The 22,711-nt window shown below is 38.4% G+C and overlaps 1 protein-coding gene across 1 annotated transcript in view; it reads right to left on the minus strand.

Annotated features, from left to right (window-relative positions):
• The window catches only part of eys (eyes shut homolog), a 161,201-nt gene that overhangs the window by 40,690 nt on the left and 97,800 nt on the right, over window positions 1–22,711 (minus strand). The window contains exons 37-41 of the mRNA XM_035957569.2: window positions 20,031–20,181; window positions 19,768–19,880; window positions 19,106–19,359; window positions 11,654–11,830; window positions 1,978–2,128 (exon numbers count right to left, since the gene is read on the minus strand). Of these exons, the coding sequence (XP_035813462.2) occupies window positions 1,978–2,128; window positions 11,654–11,830; window positions 19,106–19,359; window positions 19,768–19,880; window positions 20,031–20,181 (846 nt within the window). The remainder of the gene's footprint in view (window positions 1–1,977; window positions 2,129–11,653; window positions 11,831–19,105; window positions 19,360–19,767; window positions 19,881–20,030; window positions 20,182–22,711) is intronic.

The following is a 22,711-nucleotide window of genomic DNA, read 5'->3' on the forward strand; positions in this document are numbered from 1 at the left end:
TATTTACAATCACAAAATTGAAGTAGGGCAAGATACTCAACATTAAGTAACATCTCTGTCTGTCTATTGATCTTCTCTGCTTCGTTTCAGTCCTATCACAGCGCTTCACACACTTCAGATTGCCACTATGTGACCGGAGTGATTGACCTTTCCCTCTGTGTTCACAATGAAAAAAAATTTGAATGACAGAACAGGTAACATTAGAAACTACACAAAATGGATTTAAGGATTTTAATAGGGCCAGATGGAATACAATTCGGTAGGTCCTGGATACTGTTGCAACAGGATAACAAATTAAGTCCAGAAATCATCTGTTTATCCTTAATAACACAAAAGAGTGCTACATTTGTTGCATGTGGCTTTCAAGAAATAATTTTACCTGAGGAGGTATCTAAAAAAAAAAAGGCAAATCTAGTGACAAGCATTGTAAGATGGTAAAGGCAATTTCTTTTCATAATTACATTGTTATCTAACTTAGCTACTCCAGCTGAGTTGCTGTGATGCAATTCATGCCCTGTACACCTCGTTCTTAGACTCAAAATTATTTACATACTAAGCTGTCTCATTTGATGTGTTATATTATTATGTCCCGCCGTTTTTTTGTTATGCATTCAATCTAAGGCTGTTTTTGAAAACCAAATTCTGATACAATTCATTCAGATTTGCAAACAATTGGATGACAAATACTCACATAAAATATAAATTGACAAGGTTACATGTGATCTACTTGAATAGAGTATTTTGAATTATTTTAACTGTCTTACATTAAAATCGAACTGAAGAGCTGGGCTTGCTCTACAGTGCATCATCATGTAGGTTTGAGATAAAGAGGCATGATACGCAGACCTAAAACCTCAACCAGACTGTAACAAGTTCTGGATAAATATAAGGAATTCCCTGAACTCTCAAGATCTAAGGATTGTCTACCGTGTGTAGCCAAGACTGAATGACCTCAACCACTTACAGGAAAACGCTCCACATCCATCTGACAAAATGGCCAATTTTCTCAGATGACTGAATATCAAAGGCTAATGATCCTAAATCTCTCCGTAAACTACCTATAAGTGATCTTCAGATGCCAGGGATGGGAACAGGTAGTTTGTGCTAATACTTCATGGTTTTTCCCTGTTTTGCAGAAGACAAAACCAATAAATGAATGTGTCCACAGTTTGACATACAGTAAGCTATAGTTGTTGTTTGGAATATACCAGTTAACAAACAGCACATACAACACAATCATTTCTAAAATATTTTGCAGAAAAACTGAAGTTCTGATGTCAGTTTCTCCATATGATTTTCTAACGAAAACAGGTGGCTGCACTCATTATGTAAAAAACAATACTGCCAGTACAGTGGACAGTCTGAACACCCGACTTTGTTTATGCTACTTTGTCACTTTGACACATGTGAGAGGTTGCATTCAGATACGTATAGATACAGGATAGTAAAGTTGGAATTTGTCTCATGGGGTGAGGTTTAATTGCATTTCTCTGTAATTATGGGATCAGATCATCTAATGTGGAGAGCCAATGGACAAACAAGATTCTGCAGGGTTTTAACAAAAACACGCAACATGTGACTTCCCTCAGAACATAATAAAGAAGCGAGCACTGAACATGGCAAATGGTTTGAAGGGGTAATAAGCACATGTGCATGGTATTTCTTGGTCTTGCTGTTTGTCATTTTATAAACTGGATGGTGTGACTGCTGGTGTGTTGATATCTTACAGCAATCAGTTTAATTGCTGTCATGATACTAGATTTGAATGATGCAACAATCACCTGGACCCTGGCTCATAACTATAGAAAGACACTACATGCAAACAAAGATACTAGTCCTCTTTTCATCCTTTCCTAATAGCCATAGCTAATAACACAAACACCACATTCAACACTCATGACATAAAGAACAGGGGTAATGACTTTAGCAACTGAATAATAAGGAACAGACAGGAGAGTAGGAGAGACATGTCATTACCGGATTGTGATTGGTGTCCATCTGTTGTTATTGATGTTCTGGTTTGTAGCTGCATTCAAAACACGACTGCCACCACAGCCCAGTTTTGCAACAGGGCATCCATCTTGAAGGAACACATGAAGGAACTGATCCCCAAAGTTCTGTTCTTGAGCTGTAAATGTTAAAAAAGACGATTGGTAAAGCAACTCATTTTCCTTTATTCCCACATTTAAAGTCCATCTCTGGTCAAAATGATCACCCCCTCTAAAAATGTATCTGCGTGCATTAAAGGTCTACATTTAGAAGTTTGTTTTTTTTTTTCAATTAAAATAGTCCCTCCTAGCCTAAAATGACTTGGATGTAGCTTTACACAGCTGCTGCCTTTGGTATGTGTGCATCTATGAACTCAGCCATTCACGTTCGAATCGGAAACAAATTCTGGAGAAGAAGAAGAATATAGAAAGTCCGAACTGTATGTTGATGGGATTAGTTGATTAGGGTTGTGATGTAAGAAACCCTAGGAGTCTGAATCCTTGTTTTTGAATCAGGTTTCAAGGCAAAAATGCTCATCTATAGCATCAACTGCTTATTTTGCTCAAGATGTCTCTTCTAGCACATCAAAAAAAATGGTAACAAGGTGAAAAAACATTATGTAAGCTACCATATTTATGACGTCTTGACAACTATGAGACTCAATACAAAAATGAGTTGCCTATGTGTGTGAGACAAAATGAGCATAGAGTTAAGTAACTATAGTAGCCGGGTGGTTGATGGCTTTTAACTGACATAGACATATGTCTGACTTTTCATAATGATCTATAAATCCAAATCCATCTGCCCACTAAACCGCAAACAAAGGTGCTGTATATATTGTACCAACATGAGCAAGTAGGACCAAGACAGTGTTGACCACAAGGTCATACTTGTTGTGATCAATATCCTGCTCATGAAAAGCTCAGGGAGGATTCCCACACGCCCACAAATGCCATTTCGCAGCCAATAGGTTTCCCTCTCTCTGGGCAGAAGTTTACCAAGACTCTACTATACATAGCAGCGAGCTTTACACTGAACACAGATGCAAACAGAGAAAATCTTCCACTCTCCAAGAATACGCCCGAACAGCAATAATCCAGACCTGATGAACTCTAAAATGTCTAAGGCTTAAAGGACAGGTTCTGTCTGCATGTAAGGCTACTATATGTTGTTTTTTTCCCTAAAGGATTCAGATGGACCAGAAGTCATACGAGTCACTTGGGGTTAGCAAAGTTAAAAGTAATATGAAAAGACAATACCCAGACAGAAATCTAACTAAAAGGGATGGACATATCCTTTGTCTCATGTAAAATTATCAATTCTCACCAAGGGACAGAAGAACTTTCCAGTGGATACTCCCACCTGCATGGGGAAATAAGGTGAGAACTGACTAGAGGACCAGTTAAACATGAACTACTGCTCACCGCTGTGGAGAAGAAAATGTATGGGGCTCCTTGTCCCTGACACCACCAGTGGAAAATAAAATGATGGAGCACAAAGGACACTTAGGACTTCAGTGTCAAATGGACTTTGATACATATACCGACTGGGTCCTGTCAGAATCCACGCTATAAGACGCCACTGTTGTTCAACTGTGAATAATGAATAACTATACAATATACTAGTATGTGAGTATATGGTATGAGCTGAATCACCTCAACGTACTACAATGTCACCATGCATTCTGGGACTACTAGGAGAGCAGATACCCCAATAATTTTTTTTTTCATTAGCTTTATGTCATGCTATATGTTAGCAGGAGGTGGTGAGGTTATTGCCTCAAGAGATAAAGATCCACTTACATGAGTCTATATCCACAAGTTTCCACTAGGTTTCTTGCATCTAATAAGGGAGGTGAAAGGTAGCAAGGAAGAGATTATCCTCCACAAAGGAGTATCTTCCCCCATGGATCACACTAGTGGATCTCATTCTGCTTGACTACGAGGACAATGGTCGTCAGGCGCTCTTTGTTACAGCTTGGGTTACTATGAAGTCACTGCTAGAGTCACTGCTATGCATCCAATTGTTTTTATTTTTTTTTTTATTTTTTGCAGGACAACCACAAGATAAGAGGAATGATGGCACATTCCTGCATCTCATTCCTACTTTGTCCCTTCTCTGTGGTGGGTCTCCTTGTCCTCCAACCTCCTGATTTGATTGCAGAACAGGAATATGACCTTGTGGTCAGAAATTTTTCCTGTTGTCTCGGGTGTAAGGCAGAATGCCATTAGTAGTTGCGTAACTTCTGCTCCATTATATTACTCCATTCCAGTACGTTATGACAATGGGGGTTTCTGAGACTCTTGCAAGTGAGACAATGCAATGAGGGAGCAATGGAAAATAAGCAGAAGTATTAATCCTCCCACACAGGCTACTAGGGTCTTCAGGAGGGAGGTGATAGAGAGAGTGCACACCAGTCCCACACTGCTGTCTAAAAAGACACGAGCAAAGGGAAGGCAACAAAAGGATGCAGCTCTTCGAGGGAAATCGAGATAGAGAGCCTGCCACTCTTGCCCCACTGTCAGGGAAGACATGGTTGCAGGGCAGAAGACTGAACTGTAATGTTGCGCTGTTAGAGACCAGAGACCCAGAAGGTTTTAGAGTTTCCAACTAGACACATAGGGCACATTTTGCATGAGGGACCTTAGAACCCAGAGGGAGCTACTGAGTAGATGTGGCACTAGCAGCGTTGGCCACTTTGATTTCACAATGACAATAGTAATGGAGCCAGGACTTTTAATAACCAGGCAAATATGGCTTTTTAAGCTTGGACTAAGACTGTGGTGTGTGGGCTGCAGAGACTGTTTACGTCTTAGCAACGTGTGCGCCCTCTCGTGAAGAATGGCATGGGTGGAGGATTTAAACACCAGAGGAAAATGGTGCAAAAGCTGAGTGTGTTGTTTCAAGGCTGCATGGCAACTGATATGAAAGCTATGAACAATTCCTCCAGGGTAAGAAGGGCATCAAGAAAATCCCCATCTCTTTGTCAGAGGGAGGCTATGCTTAGCTTAATATGCTGCACTCTGATAATGCATTTCTAAGCTGACTCTGGGGTCTTCCTTGTCATAAGATTCAACAGGGATGCACTCAATAGTGCCATATTACTGTCCTCTGTGTGAACGGACCACAGGAGCAATATCTTGTTCAGATAATCCACTGTTTTCTCATTCTTGTTCTGCGGAAGGGTAGGACCTTAACCTCTGACAAATAGCAGCTGCAGGGACAAAATAGGCAGCCAAGGCACAATTCATTGGAATGAAATAATATTTTTATAAACAGTTTGAAGAGACAAGCAATGAGTCATTCAGTAATTTTATTCCTGATCTTTTTCCTTGCTCCCTAGAGATCAAGACTTCTTTGCTTTTCAATTGGCTCATGCTACCACCATGCAATCTCATCTATCTTATGTATGTGGCAGTTAGTTGTACACATTTTTCACCCCTTGGTGTGATAAAATACAAATGTGTTTATTTGTATTTATTTAACCAGGTAAATCTCACAAAGAATAGCAGTTTAAAAGTAAGTGTTACTGCTGGGTTATAAAATAATGTATTTATTGTAAAAACATATCTTATGTAAGAGGTTTCTTGTCACAGGAATATGTAAAAAAAAAAAAAAGTCTCCTCCTGTATTCATCTCAACTTGGTTAATGACTTCAATTTCTCTACCTCCAAAGACTGTGGGCTGACTCTAGCATATTGAAATTGCCGTTCTGATTCAAACAAGAAAGAGAAAATTTGATCATATCTCACTTCTCTGTCAATTTTAGAACAGATTATAAAATGTAACTTTTTGTCTGTAAAACTGGGTGAGGCCTCGCTCCGCAGCACATTACTGATGTGCATTTCATTTTAAGGTCATCAAGTCTCTTAGGTTATCTGGTACAGGCCACTAGCTGCTCCATGTATTAAACCCGAAAGTGGCAAAGTTGCTTTTAGTTTTAATGTTTCTGAAAAAAAAAAAAAAAAGTTTACGTGCTTGAATGTAAGTAGTTGGAGAATATATATACATCTGAACCCTTTCTGTTTTTCTTTAATGTGTGGGACAATGGATGGATAATAGCCTTGTGCTAAATCTGGCTTATTTACAACAACCTTGTATAAATTTATGAGACTGTATGTTCATTAATATGCACTGTCATATCAAAATATGTAAAGAAATGAATTAAAATGAAATATATTTTACTTCTCTATACCATATATGCTTACATGTGAAGATTGCAATATAACTGACAATTACAAATGTAATAATCTTTCTGTATTTCTATTTGTATTTCTGTTTCTTTGTATGTTTCTATTCATTAAACAGCCATTTGCCATATTTAATAACCATTTACAACTGCAGGATTAAATGAGGGCATGTAGCAATCACTGATAATTTAGAGAAACAAGATTCTATATCTCAACCTTGACTTTCCTGTCCCAAATAATTGCTTCTGACATTTTTTTTTTTTGCTTGTGGTGTGGTTCAGAGAGATTTAAAAAAAATCAAGATGTTTTTCAGGAAGGCTTGAAAATGGTACATTGAAAAACTATTGTGACTGTCAGGTGCTGTTTTTAGCAGTGCATACATTTCTGGCTGAGCAAACCTTACACCAAAACCTGAAATGTAACTTGAGATATGAAAACAAGCAAAGATACACCGGATTGTAATTCTGCAGCCGGCAGCGAGTCTCCAAGTTGTTTGTGATGCTGGGAGGAATAGAGTTACAGCAAATGAAGTCACCTTGAAAAGTCAGGGAGACTGCACGGCCAAAAATACTGTAAATTCTTCAATCGTGGCAGACAATTTCACGGACACATTAAACAAACTGTTAAACTGCAAGCAATACTTTAAGTGCTAAGTAAAGTAGTTATAACTGGCATTTCATTCCACCTCTCAGAAATGTATTTATTTACAAATGGTAGTCAAAAATGGTCTTAAACTACAGCGCAGAAAATAAGCAACCCATAAAACAATTAAGGTATGTGTTTGTGGATAAATGAAAAGTGCATTCATAACTATGCACACCACTGAATGATGTATGTTATTTCTAAAACACAGATTCAGTAGAAACTGTCTACTGTGTGGCTACGAAGACAACAAAAACCACACAGATGTGACTTCCCACTACTACAATGAGCCTTTGTCTCCTCTCAAAGCAATTGTTTCTGCTTAACATAACTCATAACTCATTTGCTGACAAATATTATTTACTATAGATGTCAATGTTGCCCCATCTTTTATTTTTCTATTTTTCTTCTGTAAGGATATTGTTTCCTGTTGTCCCCATGGCCCTGTTACTCTGTACCAAACCTAACAGAGCGTTCGTCCTTTTGTCAGTGCCTGTCACCTGTTCTCTCTCTCTCTCTCTCTCTCTCCCTCTCTTTATCTCTCTCTCTCTCTCTCTCATTCACCCCACCTCCTCGTATTTCTCTTCTCGAGCTGACAATTGAAGTCCAGGGGGGAAACTGGCGGGTTTGCTCCAGGGAGAGGTGTAAAAAGGGGAGTGGAGAATAAGGAGCAGGTCTGGCGGAGAGATTCTCCGCATCTTAATGCATGTCTTCTGGTTTTCTTCTGATTAACTTTGTCTGTTTGATCTCTGGAGTTTTCTTTTCAGTTCCTATCCTCTGATGTGGAAAAGATGATGCACTATAAGCCAGGAAGCATTACTAGATAAAAGGCACTGTGCCCGCTATATATGCTTTCTGAACATTCATCTCTCTTCATGACAAGGCTCACACTCTGCTTCCTGGCTTGAACAGTCTGCGACAGTGAAATACTGTAAATATTATTGAGAGTAGAGAACAGGCTGATTTAATTAAACCAACTAACCTAAAATTATGACTGTTTTCTAATTTACAGTAGTGTTCACATCTAATCTCGACTGTGGTGAAAGCTGGTTTGGAATGACGATGACAGTTGACACAGCAGTCAATTTTTCAAACTGATCTATAGTGTAAATATGTAAAAGCCAAGACAGGCAGTGACTTAAGATCCACACAGATACATACTTGGGGAAAATAAGTGAATATATGAGATAGTGTATGACACAGTAGAGGTGAAAAAATTTTGTTAGGGTGACATGAAGCATCAAGACACATCTCCCAGTAGCTAGCTGTCTCTGAAGAGTTAATTTTACAATAACAATTTTTCTTTGAAATAACTTTTAATTGCTTTTATTACCCCCACAAAAATCTAGAAACAATAATGAAAAAAATACATTTTGTTACAGAAATAAACTTACATGTCAATGTTATTTTTATTTGTTCTGAAAAGCAACCATGCTTTGTCTTATTTCTAGATCATGTCCTCTGCATATGAAGTGAATGAATGAATGAATGAATGAAATTCTTTCATTTAAAGTGTATTGCTTTTGAGAGTTGAAAATGTATTAAAATACTTTTCATTTAAAAAAAATGCATGAAAACATGAAAAATACACACCTCCATTCCTCACAGCTATATTCTTTGTGTTCATGTAATGTTCTGTTTTTCCAATAAAATGTCCCAAAACAAGCAGAAATCTAAGTATGGGGTAGCATACTAAAAGCTCTGCTTTGCAATTATTCTGCTGCTCTGGTCTCAAACCTATCATTTGACATTTTCAAATATTCCCTGAAAAATGTATCCTAAACTTTTCAAAATTCAAAACACTGAATTTAGCAGCAAAAAAAGATTAATAGACGATTTTAAGTGACTACATCAGATAATGATGCAGGATAATGTATATTTGTCTTAAAACAAAAACTGCCATGGTCTATGTGTATTTAAGGCTGTGCTGGATGACCTTTCAAGCGTACCAACCTTGTACGAAGCACTAATTTAGAGTCCTATTAAGTTCTGAGAGTTGGCTAATTAATAGCTCCTTTAATACAAAGATTTAAGTCTTTGGTGAAATACTGAGGCGTTCAGCTGCCATCATGGGAAGGCGATGTCAGCCCAGAGAAAGAAAAGTCAGTCTATTATTACTCTAAGGAATACAGGACTTTAAAACTACTCCCAATCTTTTGCACACTATAGCTTCCACTCCTACACACAGAAATTAGTAAGGATTCAGTTCTTCTGCCACGTGTTAAAAGTGCACTACTTGTTAGGGAAAATATTATAATCAATGACCTGAAACTTACTTGTGTCACAGACTTCACATGTTTTGGGTTTGTGGTGGCAGTTTTCACCTGGATGTGAACTTACTCCTCTTCACGGTCATTACAGTTACTCAAGCCAGAAAATCCGAATTTCGATCAAAGGACAGAAAGTGTGAGGTAACCCTGAGGTGTATTGCAATGTTTAATAGGCCTGTAAATGTAAATGAGAGCCAGCGAACCTATAGCCGATGTCACAGAGAAGAAGGTGATCTAGGTTATACCAGCAAGATGAATGTTATGATGTCCGTGCCCGATTGGTGTGGAATAAATCACTCGTGATCGCCACACAATGCATGGCGCTTACAGCTTTGTTGGACTTGCACCTGAACAACAGCAGCCCTGCAAAATCAAGGTGGCTGCAGTTTTTAGAGCAAAGAGCTGCAGTCGTGGTCCACCGGGAGACACAGTTGGATGTTTTTTGGAGTCGGGACCTGTGGCTCAAGTGCAGTGGCTTCACCCTTAAGCTGGCTGGCGCTTAACATATACACACATACTTTGAACAGATGCACACAAAGTTGGATAACTCCAACTCAGCTTCCTGTAATATAAAATACAACATACCGAATCTACTGACTCCTCTCCTCCCAAAACAATGCTCCATTGTTATGAGGGTCTACTCCGGGTCTGTCTGGTGCACCTCTCCCAATCTACTGTAACAAAGGGGAGTGTGCATGTGTGTGTGCATGTGTGTGTGCAGGTGTGGGAACAAAAGAGCTGGCAGGAGGCAGACATACAATGTAGAGCCTGCGGTTGACGTTAAGGGTGAGCCCAGTCCTATCTCAGCACGCGAATGACCGGCTCTCGCCTTGTGAGGATTCCTTTGTTTGCTTTTAGGTTATAGCTCAATCACCAGCAGCAAAACAACAACAAAGCCTCCCAGCTGTCCGCAAAACCCCATATCTGTAATCCTTCACCAGAGCACCATGCACTTCCCTGCTGTCCCACTCTTCCCTGATTACATAACACATTATCTTATATATTACAGGATTTTGGGTGCAGCTGAATGCAATATTTGGGTCTGAATGATGTCATTAAATAAACAGCCAAGAAAAGAAGATTCTCTAAAAAATGCAAAATTGAGTCTCAGTGCCTTCTTTCTTTTCCTTTCCCCCATAGCCTGGGATACACTAGACCCATGTTTGTATCCCATAATTCCCTGCAACAGCAACACATGAGTCATGGTGCTGGTGTCCTCAGGTGACACCTTCAGGTCAGGCCAGTGAGTTTTAATGCTATATTTGGGATTATTAGTGCATGTGTGCTACGGAAACACCACAGACAGTTGTTTCAATCCACTCTTTTACATATCTCTTGTGAAAGTATTGCTGAATTTGGATCTCTTCAGATTTCACTCACTGTGTTGCTTCTTTCACTCATTTCTGCGGTTCTGTAACCAAGTGTCCTTCCATGGTAGAATTTAGAAACAGGCTCATACTCTAAACAGTTAAGATGAACCATGCACAGAATGATAATTCATTCCTATATTATAAGTGACTGAAAGGAGCAAAGAGATTGAGAGAAGTAATAAGAGTGACAACAAGCACTACTGGAACAAAAGAGCAAGTTTTTCAGTCAAAAAACATACCTTGTTCATAGCATGTCTAGACAGCTTAATACTGAATAGTATAGATTGCCTCTAGTCCTTTGAAGGGCTTATATCAAAATAGACATAGTCCTTTAGTGCACATATTTGTTGTCTGCAAATAAGCTGCACTGCACAAAAGTTTCTGAAGGGACATTTGAAATTCACTTACATGCAGTTAATTTAGAAAAATAAATAAATGAAACATTAATTTTCTAGTTAACAATATATATTTTGTTTAGTTTTGAACTCAAGTAATATGGAACACCTTTGGTAAATTAGTAAGATTTCGAGGTGTTAAGTGGATTTTATTCCTTATTTTTGCCATTTGTGCTCAAAAGTTCAGCTAACCAGCTGCTCTCTGTGACGTAAAACTTACTTGACATGAGTGGTGTTGACTGTGATGCTCCACAAGAAAATACACAAATGTATTTTAAAAACTGAACTATTCCTTTTGCTATTGGTAAAATGAAAATGTGATGCATCCTGGTACCACACATGTTCACAAATGTCAGAGCAATCCCAGTTTTTCAATATTCACACTAATGCCTTGATACTTTCTTATTAAAATGATACAATTCAACCTTTTTTTACTAAGCAGCATGAAAGCAAAAAATGCCAACTACAATTTTTCCCACTAAATATTCTCTACATTTTATGTGCACCAGGGATGATTAGTCTGGTCTAATATAGTAAGTCCTTTTAGTGGCTGAAAAAACTGAATTATGGCAGATACTGGCTAGATAGTAACCTACACTGAAGGCTATGAAAATCAAGACATCCTTTGTACACTCACAAGGACACACGTAAGGAAAGAGTTGGATGAAAAGATATTTAACGTAATGACACGTAAATATGTACGTGCATATTTGTCCAGCTTCTATCTATCCTTTTTCTCACAGTGTTGCAGTGCTTTTAAATATCTGCAAAGAAAAAGGAGAAGAGAGTGTACTCACTGTAGAGTATGGTGCCCTGTGTAGATCTTGTTTTCACTGTCAAATAGAGAAAAACAGTGGTGTCCTTGACTGTAGCAGGTCGATTATTGCTGTCACCAGAAGGCTGAAGAAGGAACGCAAGCGGCTGCAGCTCCAAATAAGACGTGCCATCGAACAAAGGGATGTACACTGTGGTATCTAGAGACAAGCATGAAATAAATACAAATTGATAAAATGTACTTACATGGAGTGAGAAAAATGAGTAAAATCATGGTATTTATGTTTTAAAAATCCACATTTTTGCTTGAAAATTGGATAAAACTATACTTATAATAATAATAATATATTCTAATTGCATAGCGTTTGAAATACTCAGACACTTTACATAGTTACATTATGAAATCAGCAAACATTAAAACAGAGGAACATCATAAAACACATCATATAAACAGTAAATTATATCTGAATGACATATCTTGTGCAAGCAATGGCCTAAAGCGCTTTTGCTAGAAAACAGAACAGCAGAAGCTGGATGGTGTCCGCCTTTGCGGCACTGATAGTTTGTCAGTGGGTACAGTCAGCGGGGCTTCGTCGAGGGCTTTGTGCTAGTGTGTCATTTCCCATTGGATGACAAAGTGATATGACTTTAAGGAAAGGTGGAGGAGGTACGTGCTCAGGTCATCAACTCCACAAGCCAGTGATGATCTGCTGGCCTTTGAGACAAAGGACATTGTGCACCTGGTGGATAGCTTGCTGTTCAGGTGCATGACAGTCAATTCAAAATAGGCCACCCCAGACTAAGCGCAGGGGATTTTACCGCTCAAGGAAAAATGCACTTTATTCTCAGCTGAGAACTCATCATATACAGTATGTGTAGGGCTCCAAAAAAGTATTTTTTTCCGTTGTAAGAGAAACATGAATGTCCTCTTATGACTCTTGTGTTCACTTTTTTGGTGCTTTGATGCCGGATCAAATGGATTTTTAAAGTCAGATGTGAATGATTGACAACATTTAGAAGAGACTAGAAAGTAAAAGAAAGAATAAGAAGAATTTGAGGATATTTTGATAAAGTTGTAAAAGAAAGTAACTGGTGGTCTTAAAGTTAGAAATCTCTGTGACTTGCCTAATAAGTGGCAACGGTATAGACAAAGTGTAGATTTACATACAGGAAGAACTTAGTAAAGTCACTTGGTTTTGAATGTCACAGCTGAGGAAGGAGTTACATATGATGTTTACATGAAATCATGTTCAAATTTATGAACATATTATACAGCTTTTTGCTGTTTGTTCTCAAGTTTACATCCATTGTACACCACAGTTTCAAGATTCAGAAAAAACAACACACAATTTGTGCTCAGATCTAGTTTATGTACTGTAACTTGCTCTTAGTAAGTCAAACAGAACAACAGCAACTGCCTGCAGCTTGTTTTTGTAATTTACTGCTGCACTGCTTGATCTGTGAGTCAGACACTACTTGTGGACAGTTAGCGCAGCATTAGTGGGTTTATTCATTGCAACAGGAATAGCACAATTTGTGGCTATCAGTCAATCATGTCAACAGGGCATCCTGAAAATGGCCTTAACAAGCTCATGAAAAAGAGCCGAGTCATGCACTACGTGAGAATATCAGCGAGGTGAATTCCAAGCTTTGACGATAACGACTGTTCAGCGGCCATAAGGGCCAGTGGGACGCTGACTCGGTCCAGTGTAATGATCAGTCACCAGACCGACACCGGGGAAGATTCTCCGGTCGTACTATTTCTCAAATGCTCATGATCCTGTTTTCGCTGCTTGTATTGTATGTCTGCTCTGCCACTTTCCTCATTCTTGCCATTTTCCCAACCAATCAGAGTGGATGACTCCTCCGAGTTGTGCAGAGAATTATGTGCAGCAGACATGACAGCCAATGCTTCAGATTACAAAGAGAAAATAATAATAATAAAAAAAATAAATGTTTTTCTTTTGTTGTGGAAGGAGCGCTTTCCTTGGGCTGAAAATGATGAATCAATCCCGTAATATTTGCTGGCAATTTCTGAGTAGGCAGATTGAGCTGGCTCATTTTTAAAGGCACCAGCAATTACAGCAAACACACACTGGATGCCCACAAAAAGAGCTGGCAGCACCTAGCCAGCGTGTTGGCAAAGCAGGAAGCTGACAACCCCTCATCAGGTCCCATTAATGTCAAACACAAAAACAGAGAGGCTTACCACCCCAAAACAACCCTTTTTGTTTGCCTTTAAAAAAAAAGGGGTGATTTGTCATTTCACCTGACTACATTTATGGACAAGCTTCTCCCTCGTCTTTATCTCTGAAAATATTACCTGCACTGTGGTCCAATTTATATTTTATTATATAAATAAAATACACACATCAAACTGAATCACAGTCTTTTAAAATACCGTCTGTTGCCATTTTGCTGTTGAATATAACTAAAATGCACTCAGAGCATCATTATACTCTTTACAAAGAAAGGCAAATTTTAAAAGAACTAATCTGACATAGTTCTGTTTCCAAATCCGACCAACCAACAAAAAAACCCAAAACTTTAAATGGGTGAAAATAGTGTGCACGGTCTTATTTGGATTGATGCGGTAGTTAGGTAAAAGTTGTTGAAATGACATAAATGGGGCAAAATCGTGCTCTCGACTTTCATTTTATTATTCCTTCCCAGCCAACATCCTACATCACAGCTTCAAATATACGAGAAGTAAGGACATAACTCAATGAGCCGTAGAAGGAGGTCATGATCAATACAGACCGAGCCTGAATAATTTCCTGCCTCACTGGTTTCGTCTTTTATGCTTACTTCCTTACCTGGCAGCCATTTACTCCATAACTAATTTTTGCGATCGCTTTCAGCTGAATGCTTACATACTTGACAGAATGGCTTTGGCAAGGTCTCCAACCTACTGTGTCTTCTTTGAGGAGACGATTTATATTGGCTTAAAACACTGACATGCACAGTTGAACTGGCTTTATCTTGACAAAACCTGTCTTGTGGTTGACTACTTGATATCAAATAGTCACTCAGGCACCAGGTGCTGGCATGGATTATGGTACAACCTTACAGAGGTGCAGCCCCAGGGTCTAAGACAGAAAGACTCAGAGCGCAAGTTGCTTATGTACAGGTCGTACGTAACATAGTAAATCTAACTGAGAGGAAAATGTTTTGGAGTGACAGTTGTTTTGTTTAAAGGGCCAGAAAGACAGAAAAAATGTTTCAATGTCATGATTTAATTGATATTGTGATATGTGGGATGTGTGCACTCATTCTGTGTGTACTACTACCTCAGAATCTGCTGCTTTAATGCCTTTGCCAGTATAACACCTACGATGTTAGCTACAAAAAGGATATCAATTAATGTGAAAATTAATATTGCCGATCCCTGCTGTAGACTTAAGCAAACACTGGCTGAGTGTAGGATCCACCTGTCACACACTGTGTTTTCGATGGATATATTTAGATCCATAAAAGTTGGAATACTAGCAATACTCTACTATCAGTACTGTGAAAGTCAAAAAATGCACTTATAGTTTTAAAAAAATAAAAAAGGCCACATTCAGTGTACTATAAGAATATGAAGATTAAGACAAATAAAAAAAGTAAGAATACTGACAAATTATACAGCGTCCAAGAATAAACGACTTTTAGAATATCTTAAAATGTGTATAACATTGTACTATGGCCATAGAGCTGCACAGTTGCTTGGTGGTTAGCACTTCCACCTTGTAGCTAGAAGGTCCCTGGTTCGGCTCCCGGCCTTCCCGGGATCTTTCTGCATTGTAATTCTAAATTGTCCATAGGTGTGATAGTTTGTCTGTATATGTAGCCCTGTGATAGACTGGTGACCTGTCCAGGGTGTCCCCCGCCTTCGCCCTAAGTCAGCTGGGATAAGCTCCAGCCCCCTGCAATCCTAATGAGGATTAAGCAGTGTAGATAATGGATGGATGAAGGCATGGCCATGGAGATATGTTGCCAGTTTGTCATTTATTATACGTTGCATGTCAAAGAATCAGCTGTTACATCTTAGCGACTGAAAAATGAAAAGAAGCTGCGTAGACTCATGTGCCTCATGATGTTTGTTTTAGATACGTAATCTCTGTCAGATCCGTGGGCTGTGTGACATGTCAGCATTTCATCTAGGACACAAACAAGTCCACATCATTAGTCACTGGGCACTGTGACGTATCTATAATTAACTGAGACCAGGGGTGGCTCGCTCTACGCTCCTCTTGTGGCTATTACTTAATTCAACGAGAAGTGAGGACAAGGTTGTCACCCAGCAAAGTTGCTGTCGCCATACACACTCATACACTTTGTCAGCATGTAAACAGCCCCTGGTCTGTGTCTGCAGGCTTAGGACGAGTGTTGCAAAGCACATCACTGGATGAGTGCTCACATGGGAACGCGCTCTGTTAAACCTGAGAGACTGGGCTGCTTTTGAAGAGGGGCGATTCCTCAAACTCAGCAGAAATGACACTAAAAGGCCAATGCTAGTATTTAAAGGAAAAGTTTATGAGGTGAGGAATAAGCAGGAATTCACTTTATGGTTATGGAAGGAAAAAGGCTGAGGATATATCTCACCATTTCTAGGATGTATTGTCAAATAGATTCATTTACAGGTACTGTGGTGGGAATTTACTCTATATATTCTGCCATGATACATTATGACATTATTGCATCACATGTCCGGTGGTAATGCAGGATGGTGTTATCAGGGTTAATTTCCAATTAGTAAAGTTTTCCCTGAGCTTCCTTATATGTGGCACTCACATGTGATATTATCGACCTGAAAGGTACAACAGCGAGCAATAAATGAATGAGCAAATGCGTTGACGAATGATTCATATTCTTTGGTCTCAGCTGGTCGTTTAAACATTGGCCAAAGCATCTTTTTAATAACTGGCTTAACAAAGCACCATCTCTGTCATGTAAGCAGAGGAGGGGGGCACCGTTTTTCCGATGTAGCCGTCTCCCACGGGAAAAACAAACGAGAGTGAAGGCTTAAAAATAGCATCATTTTTTTTTTAGTACAGCGCCCGCAGAGACAAATAACATTTCAGCAGATTACTTAAACACCTGTAAATTAGCATTTTTAGGACACGGGGCAGACGTGTCAAATCAGGGTGCCAGGCGCAACCAGGCTGCTCAGGCCATGTTAATGACTGTTAACATCAGCTCGGGGCGGGATTATGTCACATTTCCGTGTGTTCTGTAAATATGTGCAAATTATCAGTTCTGTTGCCGCGTAGACTCCAGTGCTTTCTTCATGATCACTGGGGATTTCAATGATGAGACACTGAACAAGACCCCATTTTTTTGAGCTGCCCTAACAGAGGTGACATTTATTATCCATTGACTTACACAGTTCCTCATCTTTATGCTTGAGTTCAAAATTAACTTTACAACTTCCAAAATCTTGAGCAACTGTTAGAAAAAGCAATTTCCCTGTGCGGATTAATAAGGTTTTATTGATTCTAAAGGTAAAGACCAAACCAGCTTCCATTATTAAACATATGTAATGCTAATACGAATTTCTATAACTTGAAACATTCCCCAGGTTCAAAATGTACAGCACATATAGTATAACATCTGTTGGCTACTATTATCCAAAGCCCCTTATTTAAAACCAACCACTGAAAGCATTGTTAATGCAATGGCTTGTGTTTTTCAGGAGAAATGTGTTTAGCACAAGGCAGCAAAGTTAGAAAGCCTTACAATTGTTGATCTAGAAAAAAACTCTCCTGTAGTGGCAGCAATTTTGTTGCTATTTTTCCTCACAGAACGCTGTTTTTCATATTACAGGTAATTGACTGTTCTGTATGTCCTTCTTAGTTACTTCTGCTCTGCCTGGTAAACCACCTGTTCTTGCATATGGTATCTGTAGCTTACAGTCATAGTGGCACATTTAACACTTAAAATTAATTAGTTGAATTACCATTGAAGCAATCAATTTCAGACAGAGGTCAACAAAAGCGTGATAACTGTGGATTTGGCAGAAGGAAATGACGATTGATATTGGCAGGTTTCACCAGCTGGTGCTAGCGTTAGGGTTAGCACGGAGAAAAGATCAAATTCATGTTTTGTTGTGATATGAATTCATTTAATTGCTTTTCTTTCATACTTGTGTGTATTTTCAAATTCTTTAATTTACCTTTAGAAAAAAAAGGCTTTCAGGATGAGGACGTTGTCATGCATTACACAAATGTAACACTACTCTGGGTCTAATCTAGTAAAATACAGAACAGATTACAGCACAGTGTGAGGAAACACAACATGCAATTTATTTCATTCAGTGTAGCCTGAAGCCCCACAGACAGGTTGTGAATTTCCCTTCGCCTTCAAAGATACTTTTTTTTTTTTTTTTTTTTTTTAACAACTGTAGGTAGAAGTTGGATGCGCAAAGGACTGCAGCTTGAGATCTGAGCAGATAAACATAGCTTAATCCATTCATCACACACTTGCTTTTGTGTTTTTTAGTTTTGGAAACGCAGGCATTTAGAGGAGGTCTTTGAGAAATGGTCAGTTTGTGATATTTCGCATTTCAGTCCAGACATACTGTAGCAAGAAGCAGGTCAAACATAGCACAGTCAATTTAACACAAAATGAATCAACATGTTTAACAGAAATTAAACATGTTATCAGTCTGCTTAATCTATATTAGCAGTATCCTTTAAATTCATGCTGAAGCATTAATCATATGGTGGAGGTACAGTGCAGTGGAGTGGACATGACTATCGAAACAGCGTCTGAAATGTCTCACAGCTGTGAGCAGCTTGGCTCACATTATTAAGCATGCAAGCAATTAATTCACACATTGTAGCGTTCCTGCTGTTGTCACCGACAGACTGACTACAATGGCAAAATACAGGATGTTGTTTTCTACACTGTCAAAATAGCATGCATGGCAGCAGATGATAAAAAAAAAACAAAAAACGATGTCAGAAAATACATCAAGTGCACTGTGAAGAAATTTCAAAAGGGAAAAACTCCTTAGTATGTGTGACTAGTGCTGCTGTCTCCTTAGTCTTAGTGTCAGAACGGTTGGTACAAAATAAATATTTTTTGGTTGGGACAGGGGTGAGAGCTGTAGCTGAATGTTGAACAAGAGCTGCAAGGTCATATTCTCATTCCCAGTGGGCGCTGGAGGTGAACATGGACACACAGCAATGGTTCAAGCTGCTTATATGGATCTTTCATTTCATTAATCATATACTGAATAATTCACATCACTCAAAATTCTTAATGCAGCTGACTCTATTCTCCCTCATAGTGAAACCTATTAGCCAAAGAGGCTCAGCATATATTAACCAATACAATTTGTTGGCTGGCTCTTCATGATACCACGTTGGAGGTCACAGTACAGTGGGTTTTTAAGCTTTTTTTTTTCATAACCGCCCGGGTGTGTTTTATATATTATGTTTACAATCTAGTAAACACTGTCAGCCGAGTACAAAAATCTTCAATCCTACCTTTCTCACAAAAAGTTCCGGTAAAATGAAGCGGACAGTGACAGGAAGGCAGAGCTCCTTCAGGCAGCTGCAGCTGATGACATGTTCCTCCGTTGCGGCAAAGATCGTCACGGCAAACTTGAGGTTCATGCAGAGGATGTTTTGGTGTTTGTGTGGGAGCTGCCAGTGTTGTTGTGTTCGCTGTGTCAGAGGTAGCTGATTGAGTTGTCAAACTTGGGGAACTTGTTGGAGCTTCGATGGCATACAAAGTATATCTGGAAGATTGAGCAAAAGTTGGAGTGGTTTAAGTGGGCAAAAATCCAATTTAACATTAAAATCCTTTGCTTTTAGGGCTTAAGATATGAACTAGTTTCCCTGTGAAGTAAATTCTTCCATTAAAGGTAAATGTAAAGTGCAGTCATTTACCAAGCAGACATATCTTTGACTGCAATCCTGGAAAGGGAGGAAAACTCAAGTGTTATTTATCACAATAAGTGGTCAGATATTCTCCACTGCATCAGACAAAGCAAAATGGGATTTTTGTGTGTGTGTGTATGTGGAAAAAAACCTAAAAAAAAAAATCTGTTATACCAACATAAAAACAACAAATGGCAGGCAAAAGTGAAATCAAAGCAAATGATCATGATAAAGCCAGTTATTCTTTCAGTATCCAGAGACTTTACCTGCATTGGTCTATGTTGCTGCCGGCGATGGCATCAGACGTGTAGAAGCTCCTCAGGTTATTAATTTCAATGATTTCAATGCAGCCAGTGTAGTTGTGGAACGGTTTTGCTCTCTTAGGGGAAAAAAAAAAGAAATATATGCAGAGACACAATATAACCATTATACTGTGTAAGATTAATGCACCTATAAACTGTGTATGTCTTAAAAATCCTTATGATTATAGTAGATAAGTTAAAAACGGTGCAGTAATTACAAATCTCACCTGATTGGGAAAATAGTGCAGCGGCAAACCACCTGTGAAGATGTGGTTTGTTCTTTGTATCATGTGTCCCAACCAGTAATTACTGGCTGTGCTTTTAATTTTCTCATGACCAGATAGAGTCAGCTCCGCTTCACAAGGGGTCACACGTTGTCTGTAAAGGAGGAGGAACACTTCATGTCACATGTATGCCAAGCACAGGTACACTTGTTGTACTACAGTGGATGTTTTCAACACGTCACATCAGTTATGGCTAAGCAAAGAAATACAGCGGTGGAAACAAAAAGATTTCGGACACCCTTCAAATTTTACACAATCTCAAACATTATCAGGAAATATTAGTAAATTACAAAAAAAGAAAATTCTTTTTTTGTTTTATAAGGTGTGGCTGCATTAGACAGACACAAACAAATACGAATTATATTTTTTTACAAGAAAAACTAGCAAAACTAAATTCTTGACAGTTTCAATATGCCAGTTCTCAACATTGTCGGTATCAAAGTCAACAAATAACAGAGAATGTGTTCAAAACTGAACAAAAAATAAATAAACCATCACATCATCAAATTAATATTTAGTCGTCCTGCCATTATCTTCATTATGTTGCTGAAACATTCAGTTTTGATCTTCACAGAACAATGCACCAGCAGAAGGGAGCATGTGGGTTTGGAGAATGGTAGACCACAGCCATAAAAGACACAGAGAGACTTTTTACTCTAAGAATATATTCTCCCTATGTCTTCTTTGTCTTATTATTAGTGAATGTATATGCTTGTATGTTTAACCATTTTGTAAGTTTACTTCAATGTAGTCTAAAGTCTACACTTTGTAAGTTTATTCTTATGTTTACACCTTTTATTATTATCTCAGGAACCATATGAGATAAACATATTGTGGTTGGTGTCATTTTAATCATTTATTTGGTGTTTCAGATTTGTGATCATCATAAATATTGAACAACTGGATTTCGACATTTAAGAAATGGACTAAGAGTAAATTTTAAAGGTATCTGGCCTCTGACCTCTCCTGGACAGTGAAGCTCAACACCACCCTTTGGGAGGAACACTTCCACCACTGGTTAGATGCTGATTTGCATTTGGCTCCAAAGCTTTCTATATAGAGGAAAGTCACTGGAATGCTTTGGTTTTTTAAGTTCAGTTTTTGAGTTTAGCTTTGTTTTAGCTTTTCTTTTGGGCTCTCTTGAGTTTTTGTTTTTGACCTTAAGAATGTAACTTGGGCTTTTAGAAAAATTCAACTTAGGTTTGTAACTTGGTTTGTAAGAATGGGCTTGTATAACAAAGGATCTTAGAAAAATGCAATTCTTAGAAGAATACAACTGGACTTAAGAATTACTTAAGAACTACAACAGCACAAATATTTTCTTGATAACTATGAGCTTTGACTCTTAGTGTTTTTGCTTTGGCACAATTTTGCAATGCAATCCTGCCAAAGTTCCTCCTTGTCTCTGCTTTCCTGAACATCTCATCCAGCAGATCATCACAGCTCCACATCCTGCAGCAGCTATGCAAGTATCATTTTCCTTCTGCTAAACGGGTGAATTTACGTATTACAATTTGTTTTCCAATTCCAAATTCTAAATTCATCACCTTTTCTACCAACTGCTTCCAGTGACAATCACAGTTCATTATTTTGTTTATCTGCATTTATTCATTCATTTATTCACTGTCTGTTGTTGTCATGTCATTGTTGTTTATTGTTTGTTTGTAGAATTAGTTAATAAATGTTTGTGTATAATTATCATTGGTTCTACCGTGTATTTCCTTGTTTTGGGAACTGGAGGTCAATGACATCAGAGTTTACGACTTTCATAATGAGACTGATCAACTTCATTTTAATCAAAGTTTCTTTGAGACTTGGCTTAAATTGATATTTTTCCTCAGGCAAGCAGAGGATGGTGTCCCTAAATTAACAAATGCAATTTTAATCATAAAGCGTAGTTTCTACCATTTCTACACGTTCCGCTACAACTCATTCTGATTCTTAATGTAATATTTCACAAATGCATGGGGTGTCTGAGAACTTTTTTTTCCATCACTGTGTTGTAGCAGTTATTATTGTACATAAGCATGTGTGCATCTGTCATCTCTCTTTAGAAGTGTGAGGGAATTTCAAACAAAAATATCCACAATCCTAGAAGTTAAGACACAAGTTTCTTTTATTTCCCCTTTTTTGAGCGCAGATTGTAACCTGTTTGAATTACTTTGAAAATAAAAAAGAATTCAGTAGATCCTAGATCCTAGTAGATCCAACATGCTTTACCTTAGCTATTATTAGGCTGTCTTCACAAGAGTTCATCCTTCTCATCTCCTCCATGTGTTTATATACATAATTACATGTCTCTGCACTAGTCTGATTTGCAGTTACAGATTCTATCATCCTGTCCGATGTTTATGTTCTTTTGTTTGTTTTCTGTTTGTCTCTGCTTTTGTCTTCTCTATCCTCTTCACTCTAACCCCAGCCAGTTGAGGCAGATGGCTGCTCTCCCTGATCCTGGTTCTGCTGGAGGTTTCATAGTGCTAAAGGAGTTCTTCCTCTTCTATGTGGCAAATATGCTTGCTCTCGAGGAATGTTTGGATTTGTTTGGTTTTCTCTGTACAATTTTGTAGTGTTTTAATTTTAAATTTTAAATTACTCAGGTAAATCACCATAGTAAATAATACTGT

Source organism: Amphiprion ocellaris, chromosome 16, assembly GCF_022539595.1.
Source record: "Amphiprion ocellaris isolate individual 3 ecotype Okinawa chromosome 16, ASM2253959v1, whole genome shotgun sequence".
NCBI lineage: Eukaryota > Metazoa > Chordata > Actinopteri > Pomacentridae > Amphiprion > Amphiprion ocellaris.